At 41.0% G+C, this 15,733-nt stretch overlaps 1 protein-coding gene across 4 annotated transcripts in view; it reads right to left on the bottom strand.

The window, feature by feature from the left end:
• cyth1a (cytohesin 1a) overlaps positions 1–15,733 on the bottom strand; it is a 59,703-nt gene that overhangs the window by 18,826 nt on the left and 25,144 nt on the right. For 3 of the 4 annotated variants that reach the window (XM_084743344.1, XM_084743342.1, XM_084743343.1), the window contains exon 2: positions 1,147–1,229. In XM_084743344.1, the coding sequence (XP_084599470.1) occupies positions 1,147–1,229 (83 nt within the window). Of the gene's footprint in view, positions 1–1,146; positions 1,230–9,273; positions 9,499–15,733 lie in introns of those variants that run through there. The other variant, XM_084743345.1, reaches the window with a different exon arrangement.

Here is a 15,733-nt window from a genome sequence, read left to right on the forward strand (position 1 = left end):
TTTGTCTGTCGGGGGCCAGCGGAAGTTGCCCATAGGGACATCTGGAGGCCAACTCTCTGTCAGGACATGACAGTCTGACAGACCTGTGTGTCGTTTGCATACGGAGCTGGTTACTGAGTGACAGAAGTGACCAGAGCAGCTAGCTTTGATTATCAGCTGTGCACCAGGGTCAAGGCAACAGCCCAGAAAATTACCATGGGCCATGGACAGGAATCAAACAAACCACTTTAGGGAAATTCAGCCGAGCTGATTTAAATCCTGGCTCTGTTTGGAAATCAGAGAGCACACGGGGGGATACTCAACTGGCTGCATGAGCCCATTCCTTCTAAGAGCATAATCCTATTTTATCCACACAGAATCATTCGCTTGTCTAATTTTTATACACAAGTTATATTCAAAACCATATTTCAATAAAAACACCCTTAAGAGATTACTTGTACAAAAAAATAAGTCTTTGTTGTAGTTATACAGAACACAAATGGCTAAACAATAAACAGAAATGGTTTACTAAAAGGAAGAGAGCATTTGGCAGGAAATACTTCGCATTCCACATGGGGTCAAATATTTGAAGGACTCCTTGGAAAAGAGAAATTTGTATGACTGGATGGAAGGTAAATGTTTAATCAAAAAGCAGAGGAGTCGCGGTTGTGGTTGAAGCTGTGGAAGTGAGCCAAACGTCTGAACCTTTTAGATCACAAAAATGAAGACCTGCCTGGAGCCTCTAAATCTAAAGCCTGCTCATTTTAATAGGTGGATCGCTGAAATATTTCATCAAGATCAGCCCCAATGATATAAAGTTTAACTGGAACAGCATAGTAACATTAAAAATACAAGCTTTTACAGCCAGACAAGTTAAAGCACTCTAAAATGTGTAAAATACTGAATTCCAGTGAAAATCAAGTAGTTTTTTGTGACATTTCTGTTTATTGAGAACCCTTCACACAACAAAAATTATACTTGAAATGTGCAATTGTCTCAGTTTTCTGACCAAAGAGTTGAAAATTAAAGTAAATAATCTTAAGATGGACATTTTCTGCAGTCAAATGCATGGAGTACATGTTTGATTTTTGTACCTATCTATTGTTTGCGTGTTTTTTGGGTATATATAAACATTGAAACAGCCCCCATATCCTATTCCAGTGTTACCTGAATGTCCTCCAGCAGCTCCTGCTTGCGCCGGCGGATATTCTCCAGCTCCTGCTGCTCCTCTGGGGTGAGGTCGTCCGGCACTGGGGAGAGATGAGAGAGAAAATTAAGGGTTAGGACAGAGGCCTTTATCCTTTTCTATGCATATCTATCCCTTGAGGCGTGTTTTGGTGCACAGAAATAACATTACACTGTAATCTTCCTTGATATCAGAGGGCAATTGAATGCATATAGCGAGAGCGGTGTATGCCGCGAAGAACAAGCAATGACGGTCATGTCAGCAAACAAACACTCTCACCAACAACAGGTCTGCAGCAGCCTGGTGAACTTTGAAGGTCCAACTTTTGTCCAACTAAAACAGCTCAAGCAGCACACGAGCATCAGTGCCAGCGTAGCACAAACGTGACAGGTCTCAAAGCGCTGCCGGTCCTCCTGTCACTTTCACTATAGGCTGTTATAATTAGCCTGTGCTGAGGACGGATGGGCAAGAAATGTGTCCCGATTGATGGCGTTTCTGTGTCTGTGTGTGTGCAGCCCCTACCTGCCTGCCGAAGCATGAAGACACAACACTAGTATCAGTGTTCTGATTTTACTGTTTCATAATAAAAGCGTTTGAATAGCAAAATAACACAGGACTTCTATTCAGAAGAATTTAAAGGTAATTAAGTGTTTGTTCACTGTTTTATAACCACTCAACTCGAGCTCTGCCGATCTTGTCTTCAGTTTAAAGACACACCTTCTGCTGAGTAGCCATGCAATAGAGATGCAAATCCCTGCAATACCAGATGTCCCAAGTCAAGTTGAGTCAAGCCAGGCCAGCTCATGCGTATGGAAAAGGGGTAAATTCTGCTCTTGGGATAGGTACTTTAAGAAAGTAATCAATGTTTTAGACATCTGAATTTGAAACTAGACAAATAGTATTGCAATACTGACATATACAATGATGCTGGCCAAAAAATTATAAATTCTAGCAAAAATGTGTATTTTGAGTGGCTGACAACATAACGGAGGTCAGATAAGAAACTCCATGTCAGTATTTCCAGTGAGCTGAACTTGTGCAAAATAAAATGTGCCTCCTGAGGTGTGAAAAACAAAGCACTTGGCCACTATGCAGCAAAACTGCTGAAAAGTATTTGATGGTAACTGAATCACAGGACTGGAGACATTCACCATGAGTGTTCATCAAAACCCCTGAAGCCTGACTGTGTGACAATGCTGCTTCAAGCCACAGCAGTTATTCTGTTGGAAGATCATCTCTGTCACTCGTCTTTTTCTCTGATACCCCCAGTGCCCAAGCACAAGCCGCCTTCTGTGACCTCTCCTCCTCCCGTCACTACCACAGCAGCAGGGTTCAAAAGGTTAAAGGGGGCGAGACTATGGCCGATGATGCGGCGGATCTGTGCAAGCGGTTAACAAGCTAATTGTTAAAGAGTGACAGAAGCAGAGGACTGAGGAATCTTCAACACAAGGTTACTAATTACCCATTCCACAACTTTCTATGATACCGCCAATAACCTGAAAAAATCCTCTTTCCTCCAACTTTTGCTTTACTCTCCTAAATGAAAACACAAATTCAATATTGGTCCAACATAATCCTCAAATACCGCAGAGGAAAAATTCACAGGTGAATGTGAGTGGCTAAACTGTGGACATAGTGTACCTGCAGGAAGAGGTCAGTGGAATGAAGGTTACAGACGCTAAACAAAATCTGGCACAGGAATCAATAAAGTAAGGACGAGGCCAGCCATCCAGAAATTATGAGCTTCATTGTGCTTTCAGACACACAAGCATACACAGCGTTATAATTAGCAAGATCAGCTACTTCAATTTCCCAGTTAAAAAAAGAACTACTCCAAATGTAAAATCATCAATCATGTCCTTATAACAAAAAATATATACTGCAGAACAGTGAGCACTTATTTTAATAACAGAAGCAATGCTAACCTAAACGTCTTGAGGCGAATACTCATGACATTCACTGGAATGTCTGCTAATATTTAACATAGGAATAATGGACAATGGAAGTCCAAAACAAGAGACTTATAGCGAGCTGGTCAGGAGCTCCAAAACAAAGCCATGTTGTCTTCCTGTCTTGTTTTCAGACAGCTGGGGGAGCACAGCAGACCACTCGAGGTTGACCTTTCACACATCATACCTCACAGCCCACAGTATCCCTTGGCAAACCAGCCGCATCCATCCCAAATGTTCAGCATATCCATGGAAACCATGGTAACCTCTGCACAACTGTTCTCACTTACAGGGGGAACTGACAACAGTATAAATAGCTATAAAACCTTCTGTTTTGTTTTGGTCCAACAGTTCCCCCAAGAGCAGCTGATATTGGGAAAGACATGAATGTTTTGATACAGGCCGAGATGCACAAAATGTCTCTGAACAAAGTGCTGACAGGTCTCAGACTGCCTGCGTCTTCTTGCATTTAATGACCTGGTCTCCTGATCGACTGGATGAGTTAATGTCACCCTGAGAAAACCCAGAGCAGGCCTTGTGTTCAGCAGTACAAACAAGAGCAACAGGGAGGACAAGCTTAAAGCAGGAAGTCCGTTCCTCTTTCTGGAAATATGATGTCAGGTTGGGCAGCTGGTGGACGCCACACAAAACAGGACAGCGCAACCCAGGACAACACAACCATAGCATTCCTGGCTCTGACCACAAAGTGAAGGACTGACAGGAGAGAAGAGCTGCAGAAAAGGACTATAATTTGACACAGAGGAGGAGACAGAAAGAAACTGAGCAAAGAATGCAATTATTCGAGGGTGGAAATCATCTCTTCACTTGCTCAAACAAGGAGGTTGTGGAGAAAAATCAATATCGTAGCCCATGAGCAGAACAGATGAATGATGACACTCTGGTCCTGTGATTAAAAGCAAGGATTCTGACTTATTCAGAGAGCCAATCAGGTGCAGACGTCACTGCCTTCCTGACTCCACCCAAAATAATCAAACCACATCAAAGAAGGGAAAAGCCCCACCCACGCATATGCCAGAGGTGGGCCCCAAGTGGGTGTCATTTCCCAGAACACAGTGGATGACGGGGGGAACCCATCCACTTAAGTAAATGCTGAGAGTGGTTTGTTTCCCTTCTGTCTGGGAGCGCTGTTTGGCTGTCATTCAGCAAACGTCTGCACCAATGAAAAGAGGCTGTCATCAGAAAACAGACAGGAAGTGAGAAAGACTGAAGACCGAGAGGGCAAATAGGGTAAAGAAACAGTGGAGAGTACCTGCTTCTGTGAAAATGAAAGACAGATTTACTGATACCTTAGACATATCCATCGCTTCCTTATGCCGTGATGCCCACAATAACCACATTTTTTCTTTTTTTTTCACGTGGATAGGCCCTTCTTGTTTATCACTTCAATGTGTGTTAAATGAATAAATAAATGCTTCAGAAGATTTGAGAAGCCGTACGAGCTCAAACTCAAGGATAGATTGTTACTTGCTGTCTGCGACACAACTTCAAGCTTGATGTAAGTTTGCCATCTTTTACATTGTTTTAGTGTTTATTTCTTAACACCTGTTTAATTCGGTGTTGGCATGGTAAGCAGCTAATGTGGTTTGGACTATGTTGGACTAATAACAGACAAATAACGAGAGTAGGTTGGATGCAGCAACTGTTTTTACATGTTTTTTGTTAAAAGTTTATTCTGCGCACGTGTTACGTTAGCTTTGTTGTTATATGGATGCAGGATGGTTCTGCCAGCCAAGTGGCTGGTCGACAGACGTGGCCTTAAGATAATGATATAGCAACGTGTGAAAAAGAAATGGTCAGACTGCTGGTATCCATCTGCAGCTGGCTTGCTCAGACCATAAACACCCCTTTGTGCTGGCCTGGTTTGACTCAGTTTGAGTCGTCCCGTTGACCAATCCAGCATGGCAGGGATTTGCATCTCCACTACAGCAGGGCTACATGCTTGTTACTCGCTTGGTGGGTCGGACTTGTTTTGGCCCAGCTCCAGAGAAGGTCCAAATTGGGCATGACTTGGCACAACTCAGCGTGTTAAAAGTGGAAACGGAAAAGCCCCGGAAGTTTCCCGCTGGCCGGTGAGGTGAGATCCACAGATTACAGTACACTTGATACTGCACCAAATCAATTCATTTATCATAAATAAATCAACCTAGTGATACCATCAAAACATACAGTATTCCTCATCTGCCCGGGCTATATCTGACTCCAGAAGCCTTTCTCTGAAGCAGAGGGCCCCTACAGCACCTGACTGGGGCAAGTATGAAGTGATTTCCACAGGCTGAAAGAGAAACACAGGCCGCCTACATCTTCACTCCTTCAGGGACTCACGCTGCTTGGAAAACAGGCCATTCACGGGAATCACATGCACATGGAGGCGTGCAGTCGTGCACACAGGCCAGGGTACAGTCACAAGCATGCGTAGCACCCACATACAGACACAGTGCAACCCCCGCTGTGCCTGGTACCGTCAGTACCGTCAGTGCTCTGCAACTTTCTTTTTGTTTCAGCTATCAACATTAACACCATCTGACTGGAAGTGTTCAGACTGTGACATTCAGACCGAATCCATTACATCACTGCAAAAATTTCTATTCAGTTTCTGTTTGAGAGATTATTAATCAAAGTCAGTTTTAGGACATAAGGCAGGAGCAGAGCGATTGAATAACTTATTTAGAATAAGGTGGCACAAATGACATTTGAAAATATGTAAGTAGGGAGCAGATGATGATAATATCTCTACATTAAGGTATAGACCCAAGTGCTCCTTTGCCAAATCTGGGGCAGTATAATCTGAGCTTTGCTCCGCCATGCCCTGGTCCTCATTACTACTGAGTGCTGTTTAACCTAAATTTATGACTCCAAACACCCAATACATTCCCTTTGAGTAAAACCATGATGTCCTCTCCACCCACTGAATTGGTGCATCCCTATCCTTCTGTCAATAACTACATGCAAACTCTTTTTGAGAAGCTTTTGTGCTTTTAGCATTTTTAACTTACCACAAGGTTTCAGTTGAGTCATAAATCCCACTTAACATCAATATATGTGACCATGTTTGCTCTTTTCTTTTGCTTTCAAGAGTGTCTGCAGAGTTTCTAGATGGGCGAAGCAGTTTTTAGAGAGGGCTGGGTCAGCGGAGAGCGCCGGGGAGGTGACATCAAGGGAGATGCCAATTATAGCTCCCTCTCCCACAGCGGCGGAGCCCACTAATACACATCCTGATTGCCATCCTGGCAGAAGAGGCAGACGTCTCATTTCCACCCAGATCACTGAAGAACTCTCCTTGGAAAATAAGGAAATTAGAATTCTGAGGGCTTGTACGATCTCTCAGCCCCACCTCCCTGCAGATGTGACCCATTTCAGGGAGAAAAAAACTTATTAACTAAATAAGCTCCTCACCTAGGCTGCCTCTAGTGACACAGCTACTGGACAGGGTCAAAATATACACACACAGGTGAACTTATCTATGCTATGAGTGGTAAAATGACACAGTTTAGTCTGGCACAGGTTCTATTTTCTCTACATCTACTATAAATACTGATGTGTTTCAGGGTAGAAGCTGCTTTTTGCTGAAATGCAATGCTAAAAGCTATTAAGAACATGATGCCAAAAATTCTAAAGAACACAGATATCAAGGCTAAAAATGGTTAAGAACCCAGATGTCAATGTTAGAAACAGTAAAGAACCATGACATCAATGCTAAAAATACTAAGGAACTCATATATAATCACTACAAACCACCAAGAACCCAGAAATTAACACTTCAAATCATAAAAAACCCAGACACAAATTATAAAGAACCAAGATATCAATGCTAAACAAATCATTAAGAACCCTAACCTCAATGCAAGAAATCATGAAGAACCCAGATATCAACACTAAAATGGTTAAGAACCAGATATCAATGCTAAAAACCACAAAGAACCCTGATACCAATGATAAAATATTGTCAAAAACTCAGATATTAATGCTAATGCCCTTATAACAATGCAAAAAATAATTACAAACCCTGATATCAACGCTAGAAATCGTCAAGAACCCAGGTAAACACTAAAAATCGTCACAAACCCCAACAAAGCTGCTGGATATGGTCACAACATACACACATAGATGAACTTATCTATGCTTTGAGTGATGAAATGACACAGAATCTGTTGTCTCTACATCTACTGTAGATACTGACGTGTTTCAAGGTAGAAGCTCTTTTTTTTACAATAAAATGTGGAATCTCGGTGCTTCTCAGCAGCAGATGGAGACATCAATGAATATATTTACGCCACCACGCTGTCTATGATCTGCTGACTGAGGGAATATGCAAAGAGATACACATCCATTTCTGTAGCAGTGCATGTGTGTGTGTGTGTGTGTGTGTGTGTGTGCTGGTACATGATTGCATTTTGATGAAGTGCACACACTGATCGAGACTGATGAATGACACCGGTGGCAGAAACCATGAGGTCCTTCATGCTCTGTGTCTGTAGCTGTTTTCTTCCATATCTTTGCAGAAGAAAGAGCCTCACACACACTTCCCATTAGGCTTGATTGCCATTCCTCTATTATCTCTCCTCTCATCAGCTCCTATCTATTTGTTGTACGACCCTGCTCTATTGGTTTCTAGCCAATCTTATCGCCAAATTGCAACCAAGATCATCAGTTTTCTCCAGTTCTCCTCCCCTCCCCCTTGTTCCTGGAGGCTGTTGTGGCTGCTGCACAGCCTTTGTCCTTACAGTTACCCTTAAAACTTGCTAAAATGCACCCTCCGCCCCCAAGGTCCCTGTAGGCACCAATCAATCGACCTCTAGCCTAAACCAATATGAGTGCCGGCTGTAAACAAGAGGCAGTCTACTTCATGATGAGGTTTAATGCATTCAGCACAAAACACACACATACAACCGATCAATTATGTGAGCTGGGATGGGCAAAAAAACACCCCCAGAGTTACACCAAGGTCTGTTCAAAAGGCTCTAAGCTTTCTGATCTTTACTGCCATTTGCTGCTGGGGCAATCAAAGGTGATCTAAAACGTGAACATCTTATCGGATGATCTCTTATCAGAGACTGAATCTCATTACAACGGTAAATCACAAAGGGACTCTCCCACATATATATTTGAAACCACACACACACACACACACACACACACACACACACACACACACACACACACACACACACACACACATCTTCATCTTCTGAACCAGACAGCTTCTAACAAAGCTGAGCAGGGGCTGTGAGGGAATGCCAGTCTTCAATATGGGCACTGACTTTAAAAAGAACTTATTCACCTCTGACCTCCAGATCCATAGCTGCCGCACACAAAAACAGAATAAAACAGACCACCAGTTATGGATCAAAAAGCCACAAAGCGTCCAACCTGACCTGGCCCGAGGGTAGGAGGAGGTGAAGGCGGACTGAGAGAGGAGAGATAACAGTAGAAGGAGCCCTGTGTTTGGGTCAGGGAGGCGTGGGATGGCGAATGGCAGGAGAACACAGACACAGTGGGAAGAGCGGTGGGACGATCACAGCTCTCCCTTTGTGTCTGCAAGTGGCCTCTCAGGACATTCCTCAACTGGGCCCGGGCATGGGGACTGACGGCTTCAGCATCCTCGGCTTTACTTGCTGTCCAGGCTCAACATTTAGGCTACTTGATGGTCATCCCAGCTTGCTGAAACTGAAAAAAAAAAATAATTTCTGCCATCTGCCAGTTGATCTCCTAAAGCCTTTGCCTCTGGATGCAGTTTTATTGCTCAGATACATGACGCCAAGAACAAACCTCAACTCCATTGACAGCACCACATTGCCCAGTCATGGGCCTGCTGCACCAGTGCTCAATCATCTCAAGTGTCACTCAGTGGAGCTCCATCCACCAGCCTTAACCACAACACAACAAACCACGCTGGAGAATGACAGGACGTCCCTGTCAAAAAGTCAAACTACTAGTACTTAATGTGATTCTCCTCCTTGCTGTTGCAGTAAGCTCAGCTTCAGTGATTTACTCTTTGATACCATGTGGCTGGGGGCGGCCAAAGAGTCAATGAAACCTGACCGAAGTCCAACATGACAGCAACAACCAAAGACGACAAGCTACACTAACAACATGAGATCAATTTGACAAATCAGCGCGTCAGCAGATTTAAGCACTTACCTGTGTGAGAAATCCTCCAAAAGTGTCAGTTTTTGTGTCTGCCTCCTCTCTTTCTAATCCACCTTATCTCTGATCCTTGATATATTAAAAAAAAAAAAAAAACCCAGCTGTCCCCTTTTCTGTCAGCTCCTGTGGCTCAACGCAGGCGAGCCGGACGTCCACATGACTTGAAGAGCCTGCTCCTCCAGTCAGGGAGAGAGATACTGCCGGGGTTTTCTCAACTGTACGGCACAGCAGCTATCAGCTCCCAGCATGCTCGCAGCACACTGACACAGTCCATTTGGGGAAGGAGCCTTACTCACTACTACCTCACTCCCTCCCTTTCTCTCTCTCACATTCGCTGTCACTACCATTAACATGGAGGCTCCACCCAGTGGTCATTCTTTTATCTGCCTCCTCATTCTAACCCACACAAAGATGTACAGTAAGGCAATAGAAGGGCAATATGAAAAATAAAAATTAAAAATAATACAATAATAATAATAATATAATAATAAATAATAAAATAAATTAAAAGTCAGGCCTTTATCATAGCTTTCTTTCTTTCAAGAGTGGTTCCAGCAGGAATAGTCATACAAGGTTTTCTTCAGTCTTTAAAAAAAATTATATACGTATATATTTTAATCTTTTATTTTATCTAAGACAGCTGAAGTGCAGAGGAGGAAAGGGGAAGAGAGAGAGTCGGGGAATGGCATGTGGCAAAGGGCTGTAGGTGAGAGTTGAACCCATGGCTGCTACAGAGGACTCACAGCCTCGATATATGGGACTAACGCTCCTCCAACTGAGCTACCAGGCCACCAGGTTTAAGACTTTTTAAGACCTTTTAAGACCATTAAGACCACAATTTAAGACCTATATTTCACAGCCCAAAAGGATGACAAAACAGTATGTTTATTAATGTATTATTAATTAATTAATATTAATGAAATCTGTCAATTCAAATCATCTAATGTAAAACTTCTTGTCCTTTCCATACCTGAAGGTAGAGCATGATGCTAGCTGGGTGTGCTCAAATAAATTCTGAATGGGCTGCACAGTTTGCATTAGTTGTTATTGGTTGATTCTGTTTGACAGTCATTACAGCGAGATCAATACAAATTTACAATACAAATTATATGAATTTGTAATGTTCAGGCACTGTTTTAGCACTGGTATTAGAAAAGAATACCAATACCTTTAAAAAGTAATGTTAACTTCAAAATCCAATCAATTTTTAAATCATATTTAACACATTTAAAGGCCTGTGGAAACCCTGCATTTTCAGATCATATTCTCATGTGAAAATTATCTGGAAGAAATCTAATACAATAACTGATTCATAAGCCATGAAATTCACAATTTGTTTGGAACTGAGCTTTAATATAATACAAAAAACAAGCACTGAAGGACCGTGGTACACACACTAAAAAAAAAAATATATATATATATATATATATATATATATATATATATGTATACACACAAACAGTATTTAGTGGGGTAAGACACTATATCATGCGACCCAGAGCCAGCAGCTTAAAAGAGAAAACATAGAGGCTGCTTTATGTGAATACTGGGTCATATTTTCAAAAAGGAGTTCATTCAAAAGTCACATGTCATATGTAGCTAATATTCTAAAATCTTTTCATTAACTCCAGAGATCACATGACAAGAAAAGAGACATACAAAGACAAATAGTGCGCAACTTGATGTTGAATAGAAGTCTAATTTGGACACATCTGGTCACCTTCTAAGCAGACATAAAGTCATGAAGTCCTCTACTATGAGCAGTTTTAATGAGTCAGCATTTAGAGCCAGGTCTTCTCTCTGCTGATCAGTCATAAGACCAGTCATGCCATCGTTATCACCTCCAGTTTAACAACGCAGTCTGTGCTGAACACAATTGTCTATTTTTTTGTTAAGAAGAGTGCATGAGTATTATCCCAATGCTAATGAGGCATGCCAAAAGGTTGCGCAAGATTCCCAGCATTCCTCCTCGTCGTGTCCCAGGCCGTGTGTTTTTACAGCGTGAGTGTACACTCGCCCCGGGTGCGTCTGCAGCAGGGAGCAGACGTGAGCTTGCCTCATGTCTGTGCGGACTTATGAGTCAACCTGGAGCCCCCTGCTGTGCCGGCTGCAATCTGCAGTCCCACAGTGACACAGCTTCCTGTGACTGGTGTCAATATGGGATCCATGTGTTAGCAGGGTAACAGCCAGTTCTGGCGTGAAGCTAACAAGTGACGATTTATATCCTGCATTAAATGTACAGTATATGTGTGTAATACTGAAACAGAAAAGAGACTCATCTCAGAGAGAGCTGGAACAATTATTGGATTATGAATCAATCAATTATTAAATTAATTGCCAACCATTCCAGCTTCATAAATGTAAATATTTTAAGCTTTCTTTACTCTTTTATGAGAGAAAACATAATATCTATGTGTTTTGGACATTTGAGAATGTCATCTTGGGCTTTGAGAAATACTGCTTGTCATTTTACACTATTTTCTTTACTCATCATTCAGGAGGAAAGAGGCAGAAGTGCCTCTTACTCAGCTGACAGACATCTCAAAAGGCCAGCAACAGGAAAAACTATTGTCATTCTACTGCTATCAGTACCATTATTACCCTTTTAAAGTATATTTAAAATAATTACTGCAGATCAGGATCAGGCGCTTTGTCTCTGGGTTGCCTCAAGTTTTTTCTGGGAAACTGCAGAGTGAAGTACAAGTAAATTATGCCAGAAAGAAAATGGCAATAAATAAGAATGGAGCCCATATTCACTACACCATTGGCTCCCAACCTTGTTGCTTCAGGGTCCCTTTAAAATGAAGCTCAAATCTGAATATGACATTTTTTAGAGGATTTAAAGGTTTTTAGATTTAATGGTATCTAGCAGTGAGGTTGCAGGCTGCAACCAATTGAATACCCCTCGCATCACCATCCCCTTCCAAGTGTGCAGGAGAACCTACAGCGGCCACAAAACTATCACAAAATGCAAAAGGTCATTGGTTGTTGAAATGTGAATGAGGACCCACTCAAACACACAACAAATCTTGAAAATCTAAAGGTAACAACTATTTCAGAAGAAAAAAAATAACATTTTTTAATGACATATTTCTTTCTTCTTTATTCACCTTGTGACTCTGTAGATTTATCTTGGGACACCTTGGGAAGTACGGCACTGCAAGATTAAAATCATCTCATATTTTGGAGTCAATATCTGTCCTACAAAAAAACACTAAACACTACAATCCTGGCCTTGTTGCATTTGTAACCGGGGTGGGTTGTGTGTCACATTGTATTAAGATTTTGTTTTTGTCTTTCAAGTTAAAATGAAGTGTGTTATACAGAGCTAAAAAGGCATTTAAAGCTTGTCTTAGTTCAGTAAAAGAGAAATTTGAATTTAGAAGGTGATCACTTGTTTTTTTTTTTTGTTTTTTTTGAGGCCTACTACTCTGAGATGACTTGTGTTTGCCTCCAGGTTTTCCTTTGTTTTGCCTCCAGCTAACACTATGATGTAATCGTGACGTCGGTACTAAAGGGTCTACAGATTCACAGGACACAAATGACTCAAAGGAAGGATGCTCAAACAGAAGCTCCCTGTTGCTGGCCCGAGAAAATATTAACATCCCTGCATCAGTTCCCAGTCAGTCTGCTAGCTGTGTTAAGGCTTGTGAAGGAATGCTGGGACCAGAGGATGTGACTGGGTGGGAACTGGAGCCGGACAGTGTATAGCTAGGTATGCCACCGTACACACAGCTTGGATGTAAAGCAAACATACAGATGACTCTGCAGCATAAACATCCTGCCGCTGCGCACAGACACACACACACAACCCATCATTATGAACACAAAAGATCAGCTTTCTTAAATAATCTCCATTCGGTTTTATTGGCATTTATCAACTTTAATTGTTTTGATAGGCCAATGTGGAGGCTTCTCGATGTTTTCCCTCAAAAGCGGAAGAGCTATTTCTACCCACAATGCATGCCTTTGTCCTCTGATGCTGTTGGCCTTGATTCTTATCGGGGCTGTCCTACTATCAACATCCTCTCTCGCCAGTAAAACTCACACACACACACTCAGAAAACACATGATGGGAAAGCTATCCCAATCTTTTTTTCCCTCTTAGTATCTTCATTTCTGTTTCTGTGGCGCTTTATCTGTGTAAAAACTTAACCCCACGCACAAACTGTGGGATATCACTTTTTGTAGAGCATTTTGTAAAACTCTCTGCTTCCTGTTCGTGAGCCATTCTTATAGTTAAGAAGAAGAGTAAAGGCTGTGGCTAAACCCACCCATCCTGTGGGAAAGGCAATAAAATAGCCATTCTTCATAACTTTAATCCTTCAACTCTGTCACAACATAATGGCATGCATGTTCAACTGTGATCTGAATAGTGCACAAAAACCAGAGGTCGCAAAATGACTCCAACAAAGCAGCTATACAACTCTGCATGCATTGTTTAGCAAGTTTCTATGGTGCCAGATCTTTCTCAATGTATTCTTTGTGCTTTCAAAAACATACAAATAGTAATTATCCCAAATCATTTGTAAAGTCAACAAGGGAGCTGATAAGCAACTATAAAAGTCTGATATTCCAATGTCAGGTGCAAAGCATGTAAAGTAATGGACAGATGACATCACTTTCCTACAGCCCAAACAAATGATACACAAATAATGGTGAACAGACAATGCAAGAGCAAACACACCATAAACAAACCCTGACCTGCAACACAGCTGTGTTTGGTAAGCAAATCAGGTCACTTCTTTAAAATATGTTCACTGAGCAGTTCCTGCAAGACGCCATTTTGAATTTCTGGGCCCTATCAACAGGACTGATCAGAGTTTTTCCCTGTATGGTGAAAATAACTTCAGGCATGTCTGAACCTGACAGTCACTCAAATCAGAGTCAGAAGAGAGAGAGAAGTGAAATGCAGTCTAAAATGTGCAAGACAGAAAAAGGAGAAGTAGTTAGAAATTTCTGTGCAATTCTGATTCTTGAAGAAAGAAAAAGTGAGCAGGACTTCACATGTTTCTGACTGAGACACAAAGATGTAAATCATACATTCTTATCTGCAGCATCTTCAACGTTTAGGTCTGGTTCCTCTATTTGTGATAATAAACTTGTAACAGCAAACACAGCTTATATGCAAATCAGCCACACCTGTCAACTGTGTTAACAGTAAATGCAACAACATTTACAGGCAGCAATGCGAGAAACAGCAGTAAGTGTGGACTAGGGCCACAACTAACAATTTAATCTCTAAATTATTTTATTTTTTATCAACCGACCAACTGACATTTCAAAGCAGAACAGCAAATGCTCGTATTTCAGAGGCTTAAGTCAGCAAATAGCCTATTTGGATTTTTTACAGATTGCTTGATTATGAAATCGTTAACAAGTAATTTTCTGTACATCAATTGTTTTAGCTGAAGTTTTGGCTTGGAAAGAGCTAAATGACTGTGGCTAAGAAATCTTATTTTGTTTGTTTGATGTAGGAAATAATTATCTGGCTCCATAATTTGAAAAAGAACAGAATTTTAATACTTCTTTGCGGCTTAGATCTTGAAAAGAATATTTAATCAACTAGATGATTTTGATTAGAAGAATCTTTTTAAATGTTTTATCAAACGAAACTTCATCTTCTGATTAGACTTTGTCTTTCTCTGTGTTTTATACTGTTATTAAATAAATTAGGCTCCACTTTTTTATCTGATTATGAAACTAAGGCTTTCTTAATCCATTTAATCCCTAACTTCCAGACATGAAAATATCCAAGTCTTGTGTCATTAGAAACACTTTGAAGTAATCAACGACTATTCTCGAAAATTTTCATGTAAAAATAGGTGAAAAGATGTTTTATGGTCAGTCACAATTGTGGGATAATGTGTGAATTACCATATTTCTCCTATGCAGTCATCAAAATCCTTATACAGTCCAGTCTATGTCATCACTGAGTTTCGAGTTAGTGAACATCAGGAAACTAATTTTCATATGTCATATATAATTAGATCAAAAGCGAACTTTGTTTATGATGGACAATTTAGTATATTTAAAGAACTAAAATAAATTCAGTTCTACTATTGTTACTGGAAGCAATCTTAAATTGCTGCTGTTTGGTTACTGCACTTGCATTGAATTTACACAAACAATGTAACTGCACAGTTATAACATCATTAAGACATTAAACATTTTGCTATGGCAACCTGTGATGGGCGTTATCATTTTTGACGTGTCGTAGTCTATGTGGTAATTTGATAACTTAAAAACAGCAAAGAAAAACAAAGAAAATATTTATTGATCACACACTCTACATCTAGCCAACAGAGTTCGACATTAACCATCCCTCGACAGCCCACGGCCACAAACTTCCAACGTGATCCTTAAAGAGGGACCGCAAGGTAGACTGTGAAAAAACAAAGCAGCAACAAAAATTTAGGGGTGAATGGAAGCTGGAGTTTATGTGTTTAGAATA

The sequence above is a fragment of the Lutjanus erythropterus genome, chromosome 19 (genome assembly GCF_056507025.1).
Source record: "Lutjanus erythropterus isolate fLutEry1 chromosome 19, fLutEry1.hap2, whole genome shotgun sequence".
Lineage (NCBI taxonomy): Eukaryota > Metazoa > Chordata > Actinopteri > Lutjaniformes > Lutjanidae > Lutjanus > Lutjanus erythropterus.